This window comes from Adiantum capillus-veneris, chromosome 17 (assembly GCF_014529385.1).
Source record: "Adiantum capillus-veneris isolate H3 chromosome 17, ASM1452938v2, whole genome shotgun sequence".
Classification (NCBI taxonomy): Eukaryota; Viridiplantae; Streptophyta; class Polypodiopsida; order Polypodiales; family Pteridaceae; genus Adiantum; species Adiantum capillus-veneris.
Genome location: NC_140947.1, coordinates 11,726,703 through 11,745,743, shown reverse-complemented (window position 1 = coordinate 11,745,743; position 19,041 = coordinate 11,726,703). Strand labels below are relative to the sequence as shown.

Here is a 19,041-nt window from a genome sequence, read left to right as displayed (position 1 = left end):
ATGTAAATGAGATCAAAATGCTCTAAATGTGTTCTTGTTGAAGAATTGGTTATGGTTCAATGAAGTTGAGATTTCTTTTGAAGTAAAGCCCATTCTCATAGCTAATAAATTGTAAAAAGCGAGAAAAAAAAATGTGCGCACAATTTTGCAATGTAATAATATTTTGTACTTGTAAGTTCCATGAACATCAATAGCTATATCTTAATTATTACTTAGATACAACTTGAAATTACATTACATGTTGAATAAAACTTATATATTGAACACATGCAACTTAAAACAATTAAATACAACCTCAAGAAAATTTCATATTAGATAAAACTTGAAAATAGCATGAAGTAGTCTAGATTTTTTACCTAAGCCTCAACATTTGTATATAAGCGTGGGGTATCTATCCTTCAAAACCATCACATGAATCTTTGTGTGAGTGCTCTTTATGGTCCCAATTCCTTACACATTAAGCTTTATTCAAGTGGCATTTTATTCAAATCGTCCAAAAGAGGACATGAGTGTCTTGTCTTGGTACCAAACTACTGCTACATGTCAGGGTACCGGGCCTTTAGATTATAAATAAACAAAACCAAGAAAACTCTCTTTAGCAACACAAAAAAGAAAGTGTTGAACAAGAGCCACATCGCAACTAAAGATGCACTCTCCTAAACACATTTAAGAATGCAGTAATGCCTTCCAATCATATATTCCACAAATGTATAGGATAGTCGACTCCAAGAGAATCAAGGGCCATTGAAGATAACCAAAAAGTGTGGAGCAATAAGAAACACCAAGTTTCACCAAAACAAAGACTATAATTATTACCCCTCACAACAAATGAAAAACCTCTAAAATCAATTTCGCCCCCAAAAAAAATGGTGAATATTGCCTCCTACATTGCAAAAAAGCTCCTTTCAAATTGATTCCGGTGAGGCTAATCCAGTAACATTATCCCCACCCTTTTCTTCAGCTTCTATAGATAGAAGCCTCCAACTATGCTAGTGTTAGCCCAATTCGTAGCCAAGTTAGCATATCAAGAGTAATTGCCATCCACCGAGCCATATAGCATCTGAAGAGACATGAGAGTTGCTTTTCGGATTTTCTTTTAAATCAAGAGATTTATTTTAAAGCAAGCAATATATATACCTAGATGAATCGATCCTAGATCCACCCATGAACTCAAGGCAATCAATCACAAGTTCGTGTAAGCAAACATACATAGTAATGGCCAGGGCTAGCCAAAAACATTGTGCTTAACCGAAGAACATAAAACACTTACAATTCTTCCAATGTCTAGGTCAAAATGTGAAGAATTTACCGGTATTGACAACTAAACTTGTAAGATTTTTCAAGGCAAGCTCAAAATCTAGTCGACATTTTACAATTTTAGCTAATTCAAAATACACTAGAGCCCAGCTTTCTGGGAACACCGGTAATAGCTAAATATTACACCGGTAATAGCTAAATATTTCATGTCCACTATTGTGATCAAGATCCAATAGTTGAACTTAATCTCTCTCTCTCTCAGCATGCACACTTGGCTACAAGGACAACCCTACCCTCTTTTTACATCGCTTGGAGAGCTGAGAAAGACTTGACCAAGAAGCGGGCTTACATTCCAATCGACTAGGGCTACTTATATACCCTTAATCCCACCCCCTCATGCCGATGGTAGTCAATTAAAAGGGCTCTTCCAGCCCCAACATGGTACCAAACATAGTTAGTTAAAGACATGCATCTCATGATGGTACTCCCTAGCCCGGACATCCCACCATCATCAACACTCCCCATAGATGTACTACTTCCACCTTCCATTGGTCGAATTTTATTTTGTAGTTTTACATTCAAAAGAAGGTACTTGTAAGACGATCCCTCTGAGGCCAACTTCAACATCAAAATGGACTCTTGAAAATCAATCTATCATAGGTTCCTTCGGTTCTCTTTTTTTATGGGGTCTCTCTCTCTCTCTCTCTCTCTCTCTCTCTCTCTCTCTCTCTTAGGGAATGTTCTTTAAGCATTAAAATGGAGGTGTGCGTGCGTGCGTGCGGCTGGGTGCGTGAGCAGGCAAAGGAAAATGGAATAAACTTTATATCCCCCAAGCGTGAGTGATTAGAAATCCCATTTCCCTTTGGCATAGCAAGTCTTGAGTTCAAGACTCGCCATATAGACCTCTTTTGGGAGTGTTCGTATGACGGTAAAATCTCTCATTCAACTCTCCTCGTCGGGGGATAGTGTGAGGGTGTTCGCGCGTGCTAATAAAAGGAAAATGGTATAACCTTTCTAATACCCAAGTGTGGTAGATTTCCATTTCCCTCTTCAATAAAAGGTCTTGAGTTCAACTCTCCTCGTCCCATAGATCTTTGGGATAGTTTCCTACGACATAAAAATTCTCTTCTCCTCACTTTTTTTTAAGTAATGTCATACAGGCATGAACGCACGCGCATAAACACAAACACACTCAGTCACTTTACATACCAGCATACAGCACACTGAGGCACACTAAGCTTTTGCCATGACACAATTATGCAAGGCAACTGAGCTATCATAAAGCGTAGAGAACCATTTGAAAGAACTGAAGCTGTTGACATTATTGTAGAAGCAGAGTTCCAATGAGCCCAAAATGGGCAAAAACTTCACAATATGCAGTTTGATACAGCTTGCAACATTTACCCAGTGAACCTAGAACAAGCCTAGATTCCCCTGTAAAGAAAAGTGCAGAACTCCTCATATAACCATCGACAATGAACGTCATTCAAGATTTCATGGAAAAACTTCACTGAGGCACACGAACAGAGACTTAAAGCTGAACCCTACTGAAAATTAAGACCAAAATAGCTGGGTGATCAAGTCTGCATCCATGGTCCTTTTGTTACTTTGTTGCGATTCTGCCCAAGCCAGCCGGCCACGAGGATCATAAGCACGTTTGAGAAACTGCACAACAGAGTCTACTCAAAAAATCAAATTCTACTTCTACAAGCAGCTCACTACATGCAATTCTCGTTTATGTCAAGCATCGTCTGTGAGCTTAAAATGACATAAAAGCTCTTATCAGCATCTGCATAAACATGGTAAACGAGAGATTTACCTAAAGAAGAGCAAAACAAATACTGCACACCTCAAACAGAAAATGGTAAACATACAACTGGCGTGTTTCTTCACCGCTCAGTCCATTATCATGCTATAATTTACACCCCAATATGTACCACCTCGCGAGTCCACCCACAGCATTCATGAGACTAAAAAGCCATGCGTAAACTACAAAAAATTGCATTAGCACTAAACACGCAATTGAATTTCCGACTCGCCCCTTGCTTTCGAAGAACAAGAAAGATGATATGATTTACTAAGATCAATGCAAGCATGCACATCACATACACGAAACCTTAGCCCCAAAAGTGGCTACTGAAACCATGTCCATTTTCCCGAGCATCTTCAACACCTCCAGACCTATTTGAGCTATTCTCTGCAAGTGTGACAGCAGCAAGCGGGGATGATGACCACCCAGGTACTGATAAAACGGCCTTTCCTTTCCTTAACCGCTCACTTTCAAAGCCACCCTTCACAGGAATTCTGATAAGTGGGTTTTGCTCCCTTAGAAGCACTCTTCTCAACAACACTCTGTGGCCTTCCAGAGAGCTCTCCCTTTGACCCCAATAATACTTGAGGCTGCTATATAAACGAGGAATCAAGTAAATAAGAACCCTTAAAACCAGAAAAACTGTGGATAGCAGTAGGTACATGTCGTCACGCAACCACTTTTCTGGAGATTTTGCCCAAGGGTAAGGGCAATTGACCCTGTCTTGAACCATACCCTTTTTGGAAAGTTTCTCAATGAATGCTATCCCATTACTGCCTCTTTTATGGTTATTGATAATCTTCAAACCTGTACAGGTGTCACACAGACACAGAAATAGTTCATACATGTACCCACGGCAAAGATGAAATTAAGAGCTACAACAAAGTACAATAAATAACATACCTGTGATATCCTTGTAGAAATCGCTGATTGCATCCAACATACGAGGACCATGATAGCGCACTCTAACAGCCTTGTTGTATAAGAAAAGGACTGGAAAACTATGTACTCCATATTGAGAAAGAGCACTACAAACCCATAAGAAAAAATAAGTGTAATTCACTTAAGAACATGCATCACATAGCTGAGGATAAGAACATGTGGTCACCCCAGCTAACATAGCGAGGGAACAAAGCATTATTTTGCAGTAATTTATATTTAGATGCCACTGCTAGTCTATTGACTCTAGAGAGATACAAGAGCAAATACTGACTGCTGAAACTACACGAAAAGATCTAACATGTCAACAGCTTTTCCTAACAATGAAATCCTCTTGACACACCAAACAGTAATAATTAGTTATTTCTGAGAAAGAAAAATCTGTTTAGTATGCGGAGGGCTCCCATTTGAACCATGGCCAAAGGTTTAAATAAATGCCAACACTTGACCGACCACAATTTCATATTCAGACGCAATCATTCCATGAAGAGAATTGCAAAAGTGCAAACCCTGAGTGAAAGCAGGAGTATCAGTGTACAGATGACAATAGGCTAAGGAGCCTCAGACTAGGTTGTAGGCAGGTAGAAGGCTTAGTTTTTGACAACATCGAGATCTTTCAAACAAAAAAGAACTTTGAAACGAGTAAACCTTTGCCTTAAACATGACTACACATATTGCAAGCAAGCTTTACCCAGACTTTGATAGCTAAACTATAAGTATGGTAATACCTCAAAAACTTCAAAGACAAGTATGAACACTAGCAAAGATATTTATGAAGCTCTGTCTTTCTCCTCCCCACGCACTTTCACGCAGTATCAGAGCTTCAGGCTCTCCGATCATGTACAGTCTCTAGCCTAGGAAGCCCTTGATCTTGCTAGATCTACTCACATATGGCCCTCAAATGGGAGTGCACAAAGAGATCTACCCTCCTCGGACCCTCTGCACCTCTGTGGACTGCAGGGATAGTACAAGCACGTTGGCCAATTACCTATTGAACTCCTACTTCATCACACAAGCCATGGTTGATTCCTGGAAGAAGACTAACCGTGAGGTGTTTTCTTATTTTACATCATTTGTGCGGATTTTGTCATGTTACTTCTTTTGATCTGCGTTAGTCAATTAAATTACGGACATGGTCATATTAGTAAGACACCCAAAATAACCACAAAATACATTCGCATGTTAGGGACAAAGCTGAAAATAAAAATGTGCTCATAAGACACCATGTTGAGGACAAAATGGGCTGACACAACCCCCCCCCCCCCACAAAAAACCCCTTTCCTTTAGAGACTTATATTATCCAAGGAGAATACAATCTTGTACAAGCTTTGGGGGTTTCAAACAAGAGCATCAGATTATCCATACATGACCATAGGGTAGTTCTCTCACAAGTAAATAACGTGGCACAACCACCCTTGGGGGGGGGGCTGGGGGGGGGGGGGGGGGGGGGGTTAGAACATTGAAACCCAACCTTGGACTCGACGACCGAGGGGCCTACAACCCTACAGAGCAAGGAAACACAAAATTGCCCAAATCTATTGTGGCCCGCTAGCCCAGAAATCACGGATATCTTGCTGACATAGCACTTGTACGAAAACCCTAAATTTGCGCATGATTCTTAGAACGCCGGCTTTTGAGAAGAACAGCTTTTAGAATTGATGCTTTTGGGGGCTTTGCTTTTAGCATCCCATGTAAGTGTAAGGTGCAGCAGAATGAATGTTGAACTTTGCTCAAGATGAGTGCTCAAGATGAGTGCTCCGAACTGTGCTCAAGGTTCCTTTTACTTATGGAAGGAAGAGCCTTCCGTTCTTAATGAGAGAGTGCAATGGACACAAACAAAGTGAATGGACACTGTGAGTGAAGGTGCATGAGACTGAGAGAGAGAAGAGAAAACGACACCAGAGATGTTGTAAAAACCTCCTCCGAAGGCCCCACTCTCTATGGCAAGAGCGGTCTTTTTATTGCACAAATCTCTACAATGCTTGGACTTGCCAACGATGAGGACGATGACGAGACGGGCTGAAATCTGCAAATCTTCTATCTACTGAATTCTGACTCTATGTCGATGACGACGATGCGACGACGACGCGCTGAAAACGCAGCTGCTGAAATCTGCATTCTCCGGGCTGAATCTGCACTCTGCGCGGGATCTGACCGTGCGGCGATGATCTGCTTTGCTGCAAGAAAGTGAGATCTGCGAGGTTTGAGACTTCTACTGCAGGTGATAACTGCTGAAAACTGAAAACGCTGGTCTTCTTGTTGCCTTGTCGCGATGAATCTGCAAAACGCTGAAGTGTCTTGCAGATGCAAAAAATGCTAGGGCTGAAAATCTGTTGCTAGAGGAAATCCACTAACGCTAGGGCTGATCTGTTGTCGTCAAGTGGATCTACTATGTCTGCTAATGCCGAAGCTGCTCTGCAATGCAAAAACGCCAAGGCTGATCTGTCTTGCAAAAAATCGCTAGCTTGATGCTATTGCAAAAACGCTAGGCCATGCTGTTATGGTCCTGCTAAGAAGTTGCCTGTTGAGCAAGGTGCTCCTGCTGCCTCTTCTGCCAGAAAGTGCTAGCGGTAGGTTTGCTTATACAAACTTAACAAAATTGCCCTACCTACTTTCCAACAAAAGTCACTTAGTCAAAAATAGGGAAAATAGGTCTATGCACTGTAAAAATTCTACTGATGGGATCTGACTGGAATCTGATGGTCATGCTGGGTGCAAACAGAGGATATGCATCTAAGTGTCTGGACATGCACGGTCTGCGAACAGACTCACAAAAGTGCCAAATCACTTCCTATTCTAGACTGACTTGATTGAACTGAACCCTAATCATGTTGTAGCTTGTCCACGGACACAGGGTTGGATGTGTCACGTGACATCCCCTCCTTTTCAAAGTGAAGTACTGGTACCGAACTGTATGGCGTCGAGGAAGATCGCCAACAACATTAGGAATCCTCGAAAGGACTCTTCGCCGGCCCACTCTGATGTGTGGGGTCGTACGGTACTTTAACTTCATAAAGGTCTGCAACGCTTGCTTCTTTGGGCTGCGTCGAAAGCGACACAAAGTCATCTTCAATGCTTCCACTTTGTCTAGAGTCATGTGTCTACCTTCTTCAAGTATCTCCGAGACTGAAAATTCTTCCAACACAAGAACATGAACATACCCATTCCATGTTAAGTGACTGGAAAAATACTATTCCTTCGACTAAATTAATCAAAGGAACATATAGACGGAGTGCCAAACCATTCATCAAACACACGCAAACAATGGGATCAAATTGTGACTTTCTGATCTAAATCAATCAACTGTGGCAAAACACAATGGAAATGCCTATGCTTGATGCTCAATCCTCCTTGTGCTTTTTCGGATACTGTGTCATGCCAAGGAAGAGACATGGAATGTGAATTCCTTGGGTGCACATATTTCATCTTCTCATTAGTAATCCGCATACATCCGTGCTCCTTCATGAGTGAATCGTGCTCCACGTACAATATGTCATGCCTAGGAAAAGGGATCACATAAAGACGCTGACTAAAATATAGGAAATGATCACGAATGAAACACTCGATCAATGCGTGCTGACTAATCATTCGAACACACAGTACTTCCTGTAAGTGTTCTTTGGACCTAGGCTTGAGAGCCAAGATCGGTTTGTCACGTGATACATCCAACTTTATGTGTCCGTGGACAAGCTACACCATAACAGGGTTTCCGTCAAGTCCAGTCAGTCTAGATTAGAAGTGATCTGGCACTTTTGTGAGTCTATTCGGAACGGAAGGCTCTCCCTTCCATAAGAACAAAAGGAACCTTGAGCACAGTTCGAAGCACTCATCTTGAGCAAAGCGCAAACAATCATTCCACTGCACCTAACATCCACCCGGGAGTAAAATCACCTATCATTGGAACCAGTATTAAAACTAGAGTCAAACATTTCAAATCGGCACCAAGACATGTTTAAAACAGATAGCATCCATTTCAAACAAATTCCAAACAGGATCACCAAACAAGTTCTCAAACAGATTCTCAGACAAAATTCAAACTTAAAAAGCAATCTCACATTAGCCGAGCTCGAAAAGTCGACTGATTTCCATCCTGAAACCTGCACCAAAAATTAGGATTAGGTTCCTTCCATGAGGTCGTAGTCGAGCACAGCATGGTCCATCAGCTCTTAGACAGACAATGTTTCTTTGGCGGCGATGGTAGTTCCAAGAGAGAGCAATCACACCGAACCTCCAAGGTCATCTGCTCGTGAAGAGACATGTACTGAAAGATGTCGAGAAATTTCAAGTTATAATCTGCTAGGGTTTCCATGGCAAGCATTTCAGGATACCCCACCTCTACCAAAAGTTGCACTCCGAAAGAAGATGTCAGAAACCATATAACTTTGGGCAAAATTTTTCTTTCAAGGTTGCCAAGTACTTGGAGTATGCTGCTTGGTAGCTATCAACATCTGCATGCTACTGTCTCTGAGAAAAACAGCAGCTCGAAACAAATCTTGGATTCTTCTCTTGCAAGTGATCTTAATGGGCTATGCTGTCACGTGACACATCTAACCCTATGTGTACGTGGACAAGCTACTTCATGACATGGGTTCAGTTCAGTTAGATTAGGAAGTGATCTAGCACTTTTGTGAATCTGTTCGCAGACCGTGCATGTCCAAACACTTAGCTTAGATGCATATCCTTTGGTTGCACACAGCATGACCATCAGAATCCATCAGGAGCATTTTCCAGTGCATTAAACCTATTTTTCCTATTTTTGACATTTTTCACTTATTTATTAAGTGACTTTTGTTGGGAACTAGATAGGGCAAATTAGCAGAGCCAGTATATAAAGAAACCTAGCGCTAGCACTTTCTGGCAGAAGAGGCAGCAGGAACTCCGGTTCCACAAGCACCTTCTCAGCAAGACCCCCAAGACCTAGCATTTTCAGCCATCTACAAAGCTAGCGTTTCTGGACAAGACCAGCAGCCTGGCGTTTTTGCATTGCAGATCAGCCGCCGACAGCAAAGGACAGATCAGCCCTAGTGTTAGTGGTTTGCACCAACAGATTCACAACGTTTTCGCAGCAAGACCCATTTTCAACCCTAGCGTTTTTGGATCAGCATACCAACCTAGCATTTTGCAGATCCTTCGCGACGGAACAATTAGAAGCATCAGCGATTTCAGTTTTCAGCACTTAGGCACAGCAGAACAAGTCCCGAACCTCGTAGATCTCACCTTCCCGCAACAGATCCTCGCCGCACGGTCAGATCCCGTGAAGTTTGCAGATTCAGCACGGAAAACGCAGATTTCAGCATTTGCATTTTCAGCGTGTCTTCGCTGCATCATCGTCATCGACATCGTCACCGACATAGAGTCAGAATTCAGCAGATAAAGATTTGCAGATTTCAGCCATTAGCATTTTCAGATTTCAGCCCGTCTCGTCATCGACATCGTCGGCAAGTCCAAGCATTGTAGAGATTTGTGCAATCTATAGTAGACCGCTCTCGCCCCCACAGAGAGTGGAGCCTTCGGAGGAGGGTTTTGACAACATTCTGGTGTCATATTCTTCTCTCTCTATCTCTCACTCTCATGCACCTTCATTCACAGTGTTTATCCACTTTGTTTGTGTCCATTGCACTCTCTCACTAAAGGAATGGAAGGCTCTCCCTTCCGTAAGTAAAAGGAACCCTTGAGCACAGTTCAGAGTACTCATCTTGAGCAAAGTTCAACATTCACTTCCGCTGCACCTTACATTGGTATCAGAGCTTTGGCAGTGTTCTGTATCACTCAAGGAAAGAACCACATAATCTTTTTTGCTTATTGAGGTCGCACGTAACGCCGGCCAATCGACGTGAGGTGGGAAAAAGCAACCTTGGTGTGACCGCAAGGCCGCCAAGGGGTGCTACCCGCGGAAAAGAGTAAAGCTAGGGTAAAGAGAAGATCCTTCTCTAACACAGATTGCAAGCGACAGAAGAATCTCAAGAACCTCAAGACCCTCAAGACTCCAAAAACCCAAGAACCCAAGACCCACAAGAACCCAAGTTCCTAGTGAACTTAAGAACCCAAGACTTCAGTGGATGGTCATCACCCGAAGCGGCATGGATACTTCGCATGGAGGTGATGAGCATGAGGGTGGTGAAGAAGAATTTTTCCCACCAGGAGATTTTTCTGACCCTCCTCCTTCCCCATCTACACCAAGGATTGCACTAACTCCTATGGAGGCTTTCGACAAGATGATGATGGACAGGAAGTTAGAACGCGAAGCAAGAACATCAGAAAGACTGGGAGAAATTGATTGTAAGTACCACGAAAGAATGGCAGCCATAGCGCGTGAGAGCGAGCAAGCACGCTTGGAAGCCAAAGAAAGACAAGCCGAATTGGATCGTGAGCGCAAAGTAAGAGAAGCAGCATTTGATCGCGAGAACAAAGCAAGAAAAGCAATGAACGAGTGACATGACAGAGATGTTGCGACTCTTTTCTCAAGTGCAGGCACAGATACAAGAGATTCGGGAAAAGGAGACTCTCTCCGTCTCTTCTTCTCCCGAGCATGACACACATGATTTGCATGATTATGATAAGCATTATGATTTGAATGACAATGATAAGCATGATTATTTAAATGACAATGATAAGCCTGATGATTTCAATGATAATGACAAGCATAATGAATTGCATGATAATGACAAGCATGATAATTTGCATGAAGATGATGTGATTGTTCACAAGGATGATGTGTTAGTTGATACTTTCTCTAGTGAAGCTAACCTCATTGCAGAGACGATCAATCACGAAGAACCGATCATATTCCTAAGACAGGTTTCCATACACGTTATGGTCACTATGAGTTTTTGGTCTTGCCTTTTGGTTTGACCAATGCTCCAGCTACGTTTCAGCAGATGATGAATGATCTGTTGAAACCTTTTCTAGGCAACTTCGTTGTTGTATTTCTCGATCTTGATCTACAACCGAAGTGTCACAAAAATACGGAAGCGAAAACTGACTGTTAAATGCAATTTATATACTCAAGAGACTTTGGAGAGAAAGAGAGAAAGCTTCACACATCATTGGGGACTAGAAGATGGGCTGGTCCCCCCCCATAAAGAGAATATCTTTATTACTAAGGGAGAATTCTTTACAAGCACAGGAACGGGGCGAAAGCCCGTCCTCTATTCTTTCTTGTCCTTCTTCTTCTTCTGACTGAGAGAGTAGAAGAACTGCTCTCCTAACTACTAAGAGGATCTTTCCTCTTCTGTGAGATTTTGGGAAGCTCTCGTAGATGAGAGTCTATCTTCCACAAAACTCATCGGAAGCTCTCAAAAACGAGAGTCTATCTTCCGCTAACTAAGTCTCTTCGGACATAATCATTCCTGCAGTCAACCCACGAAGGAAACATGCAAAACACACGCACACACGCTAGCTGTAATTTTCTGCACATAACCAGAAATTGTTACTTGAGTGCGTTCCAATGCCGAAACGGAGGTCCTTTTCGCGACAGAAATGCTCCAAACTTTGTGTGTGTGTATAGTAGGTAGAGAGGAATAGTTTCCTACTAAAGATTTGATGAAATTCACCCTAATACAGGTGATTAGGGGCTGAAAACAGAGAATTTGCAGCAGCTAGTAGAGAGAGAAAAAAAGTTTTCTACTACTTTACGCGATGAAACTTCTCCCATAGCTGCCTATGACCATGAGAGGCCTTGTTCTAGGTGATGGGTGCACAGAGGCTCCACATACACCACAAGGTGCTGCTCTCAAGCTTCAATGGAGAGCTTCACTGCGTAGAGGACGTTCAACTTAGGGGGGGTAGTGCACTGCCAGCCTGGCAAGAGGGGGAGGGGCTGCTCTCTTATAGCCTCCCAGAAGAGGGGGCGCTAGCATGAAGAAAGGGAGAGAGAGAGAGAGAGAGAGATTGCATAGGAAAGTGTGCCAAGTGGCACACTTACTTTAAAATTTAAAAACCATTCAACTTTTGACTTTAAAAATCCTATGCTAGTTAATGAAATGTGCAATTAAGTGCACAACTGGACACATAGATGCAACCAATTAAATTGTTAGCTCCTCCCCAGTGCAATGTCGTACCGACACTGCTCTGGCATTACCTGTTCGCACTTGTCCGGCCATTTGGTCCAACGTAAATCATTTAAAAATACTTTAACTAACTTATCATAAGGCCGTAAAATAATCAGGCCTTAGGGTTAATATTCTAAGGACCCCATCTCATTCCTGTGCTTGCACTAGCGCGCATAATTTTCTGAGCCTGAAATCTGAAGCTACTATCTACCCCTTCATTGAAGACCCGATTTCCCAATCGTTAGGGCTTCAGGGTATTTTCTGCTAGGGTCTCCCTGAGGTGCACTAGCCCAAACTTAGGCGCACCTGAGGCCCCAGAACTGCTAAATCTATTCTGATGTGCACACAACTAATTAGATAATTCTTTTCTCGTAAATAAATTAATTATTTACAAAGTCTGACTTAGTTACATCCCTCTTGGTTCTAAACAGTTGACCTCAACCGTAGAGCGTCAACATAACCGTGCAAGATGTCTGGGTAGTCCTTAAGATCGAACTCAATCATCCACTTTGCATCTAAAGGAGTGTAATTCTTGAACTTGACTAAATACTTTCGATGTAGACTCCCCGACTTGAGTTGTTTCTTCAAGTGGTGTATTATCTGTTCAGGATGAAGGATTTCCTCAGTCTCTTCGACTTCTGGAGAATCTTCTTGTACTGGCGCCACTGGAGGAGGTCCAACATATGGTCGTAGGAGACTGACATGAAAAGCATTATGGATGTGCCAGTGAGAAGGCAAATCCAATCTGAAAGTCACGTCATTGACTTTATCTGTAATTTTGAAAGGGCCGTAAAATCTATGGGAAAGTTTAACAACTTTCCCTTTGCCGACCCGCTTTTTCAATCTAGCTTTCTCAAACCGAAGCAAGACATATTGTCCTTTTTCTAGATTGAGATTCCTTCTGTGCTTGTCTGCTTTTCTCTTCTATTGCTCTTGAGCACGAAGAATCGCTTGCTTTACTTGTTGATGGGCAATATCCATATTGCGCACAAATTCATCTGCAGCGAAGATGTTTTCTTTGGTAACCATAATAGGAAGTAAGAGTGGCTTCCCATAAATAATTTCGAAGGGAGCTTTACCAGTTGAGGAATGTATGGTATTATTATACGCAAACTCAACGATTGGTAAGTACTGTTCCCATTCGGATTGTCGTTCCGAAACATAGCACTTGAGGAGATCTAAAACAGTGGCATTAGCGATTTCGCTTTGACCATCTGTTTGAGGATGATAAGCTGATGAAAAGTCAAGCTTAGTTCCCAAGTTTTCAAACAATGCCTACCAAAATAGACTAGTCGTGCGGGGATCTCTATCGCTGACAATAGTCTTTGGCAATCCATGGTGTTTAAAAATCTGAGCTAGAAATATTCTAGCCATGTGATCAACTTTGATCGTCTTCTTTACTGGAAGAAAATGTGCTTGCTTACTGAATCTGTCTACTATAGTCCAGATTGCCTCATTTCCATTCTTGGATCGAGGAAGATCCGTAATAAAATCCATGGCAATACTTTCCCATGGCGTGTTAGGCACAGGGAGCGGCTGAAGCTTGCCATAAACTTTATGTCTGTCATATTTTACTTTTTGGCAGACCAAACACTCACGTACATGTTTTTCAATGTCCGCACGGACTGTTGGCCAAAAGAAATACCTTTCGAGGGCACTGGTGGTGGAAGCAATTCCCCGATGCCCGGCATAAGGAGAATTATGTGCTTCATCCATCACCTTCTGTCGTAAGGGCTGAGCTATGCATATTGCTTGTTGACGATAGAGTGTATTGTCCCTAATGGAATAAGGTGGCTTTGAGTGACCAGCTTGAAGATCTGCCCAAATTGTGGCGAAGTCTGGATCTTGAGGATACATCTCGCTGAGAGATTCTAGTTCCTCATGATAAATTGTTGTTAGTGCATTGGTCTTTGGACGCCTGGAGAGAGCATCTGCAACTGCATTCTTCGTTCCAAAAGTATGTAAAATCTGAAAATGGAACATTGAAAGAAAGTTGGCCCATCTCATCTGCTTTTCTGATAACTTTCTCTATATGAGAAAGTAGCGAAGACTTTGATGATCTGTCTTGATAATAAAATCAGCTCCTAATAGATAGTGTTTCCAAATGGAAAGAGCATGAATTACTGCCATTAGCTCTTTCTCGTATATGGAGACATGCAACTCTGCATCTTTAAGGCGCCGACTTTCATAGGCTATCGCGTGACCTTCTTTGTTCAAAACTGCTCCTACACAATCTCCAGATGCACCGCAATATACCTCGAAAGGTTTGCGAAGATCAGGGACGGTGAGAACAGATCCGTGACTGAGTAGATACTTAAGCTTTTCGAAAGCTTGTTTTTGTCCAAACCCCCAATGGAATGGAATCCACTTCTTTGTCAGGTCATGGAGGGGACCTGCTATCGCGGCAAAAGCTCGAATGAAACGCCGATAATAGCAACAGAGGCCAAGGAAACTTCGTACATCATGTACTGTAGTTGGCGTAGGCCATTCTACAACTGCTTGAATCTTATCAAGGTCCATTCTCACCTGATTGTGAGATACTATATGGCCCAAATAGTGGATTTCTTTTAGAAAGAACTCACTCTTCTTAGCATTCACAAATAATTTGTGTTTGTGTAATTCTTCAAACACTAAGGCGAGATGCTTATAGTGTTCGTCTTCCGTCTCTGAGAAGATTAAGACGTCATCAAAGAAAACGCATGTGAAGCTTCTATATGAGTGGAAGATTCTATCCATCATTCTGTTGAATGTGGCTGGTGCATTAGTGAGTCCAAAAGGCATCACTAAGAATTCATACAACCCGAAGGTTGTTCAAAATGAAGTCTTATGCACATCCTGAGGAGCTATGCGGATTTGATGATAACCGCTCTTCAAGTCTATACGACTAAAAACACTTGCTCCTTGTAACTTGTCAAGAATGTCGTCAATCCGAGGGATTGGAAATCGATTCTTGATTGTGATCTTCTTTAGAGATCTATAATCTATGCACATGCGGAATGTGCCATCCTTTTTTTGTACTAGCAAGACAGGTGAACAATATGGAGAAGTACTAGGCCTTATTAAGCCCTTCTCCAAAAGTTCGTTAACCTGCTTGAGAATTTCCTCTTGCTGCATTAGACTAACTCGATAAGGGGATTGATTTGGAGCAGAACTTCCTGGGATCAAATCAATTGTATGTTCCTCAGGTCGCGAAGGTGGGAGTTCATTTGGAAGTTCATCTGCAAAGCAATCTTTATAACTTTCTAATAACTTAAGTCTTTTTTGCTCTAAAGAGGAAGAAAGTTGTGAAACAGACACATCTCTCTCTCTTGCAAAAATCAAGTACGCTGAAACACACTTTTTCATTTCTTTCTTGATGGCAATGTGATTGGCGATAGGAATACGCCAATCACTTGCATCTGCAAGTACAAGATACTCCTTTCCTTTATGAGCAAAGGATAAGGTTTTCTGAACATAGTCCGGAATGGGATGCATCTTGTAGTGCCAAGGCATTCCCAAGATAACATCGCATCCTTCAAGTGAAGCTAGTAAGAAAGACTCTTAATCTTTGTAATCGTCGACCTTTAGATTCAACTTCCCTATGATTGGAGTAGAGTTTGAGTTATGCCCTTTGAAAGCGGATTGTGCTTGAATAGAAACTCCAAAATGGTTGGGCTGCAAGTTCAGGTCATCAGCTAGCTTGGTAGAGATGAAGTTGTCTGTACTGCCAGGGTCAAACAAAATGAGAGCCCGTTGGTTGTTGATGCTACCCCATGCTTTAAGAAGAGCTCTTTCTTTTCCATCCTTGGTTGTATTTCCCTGTACATCTGGGACTGCATTGGAAGAGGGTGGTTGTGGAGGTTTGGTAGGACAATCACCCTTCATATGACCAACTTGTCCACACTTGAAGCATCTTCCTTCACTAATGTAAGTTTGCAACTCAGCAGGAGAGAGATATCTCCCTTTCTTGGGCTGATTTGGCTTTGCTTCTCCTTCGGAGGCGGTTCTTTTCTTCTTTTGAGAAGAATTGAGAAGAAGAAGTAGAGGTAGGCTGCTCATGGAGAGCCTTCTGCTTGGCATGGTAAGTGCTTTGCTCCATCTTCCTGGGAGTACCCTTGTCATGTATTCCATCAGCTATGCGGGCTGACTCCATAAGTATCTGCAAGTTACCTCGAGGGTAAAGCTTCATAGCCTTTTGCAAGGCTTCATGCAATCCTGCATCAAACTTGCGCATCTTTTCCGAATCGTCAATCTTCTTGAATGGAGTGACTTTCAAGAGAACGTCCCAAAACCTATCCACATAGCGTGGAACAGTTTCGTTCTCCAACTGTGAAAGTCAATCCCATTCTTTCTTTACCTCTTCCTCATAGTCTGGAGAAAGAAACTGTGCGTAGAACTCCTTCTTGAAAGCAGTCCAATCTTGGGGTTTACGATCTTCCAGGATAAGGGTTAACCACCAACTGCTGGCGGTGCCTTTTAGGTACATACTAACATGGCGAAGCTTGGATCTTTCTTTAAAATTCCCTTCAGCAAATGCAACTTCGAATTGGTGGATGAAAGCCAACGCTTTGTCATTATCACGCCGCCCATTGTAGGTGTCGAATTTCACATCTTTGTCTCCCGACTTGAATGTTTTCTGCCTGTGGTGCTTCTTCTTATGATGCTCCTTCTTTCTATGCTTAGACTCCTTAAGGACAGGAGTCTTTTCCCTTGAATGCACTTCTTGCTGCGACGGATCTTCCAGGAACATGTCTTCCGAAGCAACTATGTCATCCAGATCCTTCATGAAAGAGAACTGAGGGGAATCAAGGGCATCCTGCTCTTGAACCTTTGGGTTAAACCGCACATGACATTCTGGAGGTTTCCTGTGCCTCTCGTGCATGCGGGAGGTTCCAATCAAAGGATCTTTCCTTGGTTCTGGCACCTTTGGGTTCTGCGGGATTTCTCCCGACCCCATCGGCATTTTCTCCTTCCCTTTCTCAAGAGTATGGAGAATCTTTTGGACTTCTGGATGGGAGAGAGCTTTTTGCAACTCTTCCACCTGCTGTTGAAGGAGAGAGAACTCTATCTCGCATCCTCCCATTTCTGCAGTCTGCCAAGAGTCGTCAATCCCTTAAGGAAGAGAGAGATGACCTTGCTCTGATACCACTGTCACAAAAATACGGAAGCGAAAACTGACTGTTAAATGCAATTTATATACTCAAGAGACTTTGGAGAGAAAGAGAGAAAGCTTCACACATCATTGGGGACCAAAAGATGGGCTGGTCCTCCCCCCATAAAGAGAATATCTTTATTACTAAGGGAGAATTCTTTACAAGCACAGGAACGGGGCGAAAGCCCGTCCTCTATTCTTTCTTGTCCTTCTTCTTCTTCTGACTGAGAGAGTAGAAGAACTGCTCTCCTGACTACTAAGAGGATCTTTCCTCTTCTGTGAGATTTTGGGAAGCTCTCGTAGATGAGAGTCTATCTTCCACAAAACTCATCGGAAGCTCTCAAAAACGAGAGTCTATCTTCCGCTAACTAAGTCTCTTTGGACATAATCATTCCTGCAGTCAACCCACGAAGGAAACATGCAAAACACACGCACACACGCTAGCTGTAATTTTCTGCACATAACCAGAAATTGTTACCTAAGCGCGTTCCAATGCCGAAACGGAGGTCCTTTTCGCGACGGAAATGCTCCAAACTTTGTGTGTGTGTATAGTAGGTAGAGAGGAATAGTTTCCTACTAAAGCTTTGCTGAAATTCACCCTAATACAGGTGATTAGGGGCTGATAACAGAGAATTTGCAGCAGCTAGTAGAGAGAGAAAAAGAGTTTTCTTGTTAGGTGCAGCGGAATGAATGTTGTATTTTCTCAAGATTAGTGATCTTTATTGCTCAAGGTTCCTTTTAGTTCTTAGGGAAAGAGAGAGCTTTCCGTCTTATGGAGAATGCTGTGGTCACGAACAAAGTGAGTGGATTGTGCGTGCAAGTGAATGAGACTGAGAGAAGGAGAGAGAAGAGATACGACACCGAGAGGTTTGTAAACCCTCCTCCGAAGGCCCCACTCTCGTCGGCCAGAGTGGTCTAACTTGATTGCACAAATGCGTACAATGCAGATGCAATGGACTGATGCAATGGGACTATGCCGATGACGACGACGGTGATGACGACGGCGACTTGGGCTGAAATCTGGGCTCTTCTTGATTGCTGATTTCTTGGACTGTTCAAGGCTGAAAATGGCTGTTTTGGTCGGGTTGGATAGATGAGGGAAAAACGCTGCTGTACAAGGCTTTTGGCTGCGTTTCTGGGCGAAACCTCCTTGCTGCAAAACGCTGGACAGCAGAGTGTGTTTGGCTGAAAACCGCAGGTTTATCAAGTGCTGAGAAAACCTCTTACCCGGCGATTAGGTCCTGCTGCGATGCTGTGAAGAAAACGCTGCCTTGGCTGAGTTTGTCCTGGCGTTAGTACCATGGAAAAACGCTGATCTGATCATGTAACAAAACGCTGGTCTTGGTCATGTGCTGGCGATCTCTAGCAGAGATGGAAAACGCTAGGGCAGTCCATGTGATGGCGATGGCTGATCTGGTAATGCCGGTGAGGGGGAGAGGCTCTGTGATGGAAAACGCTATGCTTGATGGTGGGGCCTCGCCAAGGGAATGGGGAGGTTCTTGCTGAGAAGTTGCCTGTTGAGCGGGAAGCTCCTGCTGCCTCTTCTACCAGAAAGTGCTAACTTGGGTTTCCTTATATCTTAACTTAGCAAAATTGCCCTGCCTACTTTTGTAGGAAAGTCACTTAAAAATAATAAGTGAAAATCCCAATAAATAGGAAAATAGGCTAAATGCACTGGAAAATTCCCCTAACTGATGCTAATGGATTCTGATGGGAATTCCGATGATCATGATGTGTGCAACCGGAGGATATGCATCTATGCTAAGTGACTGGGCATGCACGGTCTACGAATAGACTCACAAAAGTGCCAGATCACTGCTAATCTAATCTAACTGAACTGACTGAACCCTGTT

The 19,041-nt window shown here is 42.8% G+C and overlaps 1 protein-coding gene across 1 annotated transcript in view; it reads right to left on the bottom strand.

Moving 5' to 3' along the window:
- Positions 1 to 3,085: 3,085 nt before the first annotated feature.
- Positions 3,086 to 19,041, bottom strand: part of LOC147436812 (5'-adenylylsulfate reductase-like 3) — a 59,044-nt gene continuing 43,088 nt past the window's right edge. Inside the window, exons 3-4 of the mRNA XM_086486224.1 lie at positions 3,971 to 4,095; positions 3,086 to 3,874 (exon numbers count right to left, since the gene is read on the bottom strand). Of these exons, the coding sequence (XP_086342350.1) occupies positions 3,375 to 3,874; positions 3,971 to 4,095 (625 nt within the window). The 3' untranslated portion in view covers positions 3,086 to 3,374. The remainder of the gene's footprint in view (positions 3,875 to 3,970; positions 4,096 to 19,041) is intronic.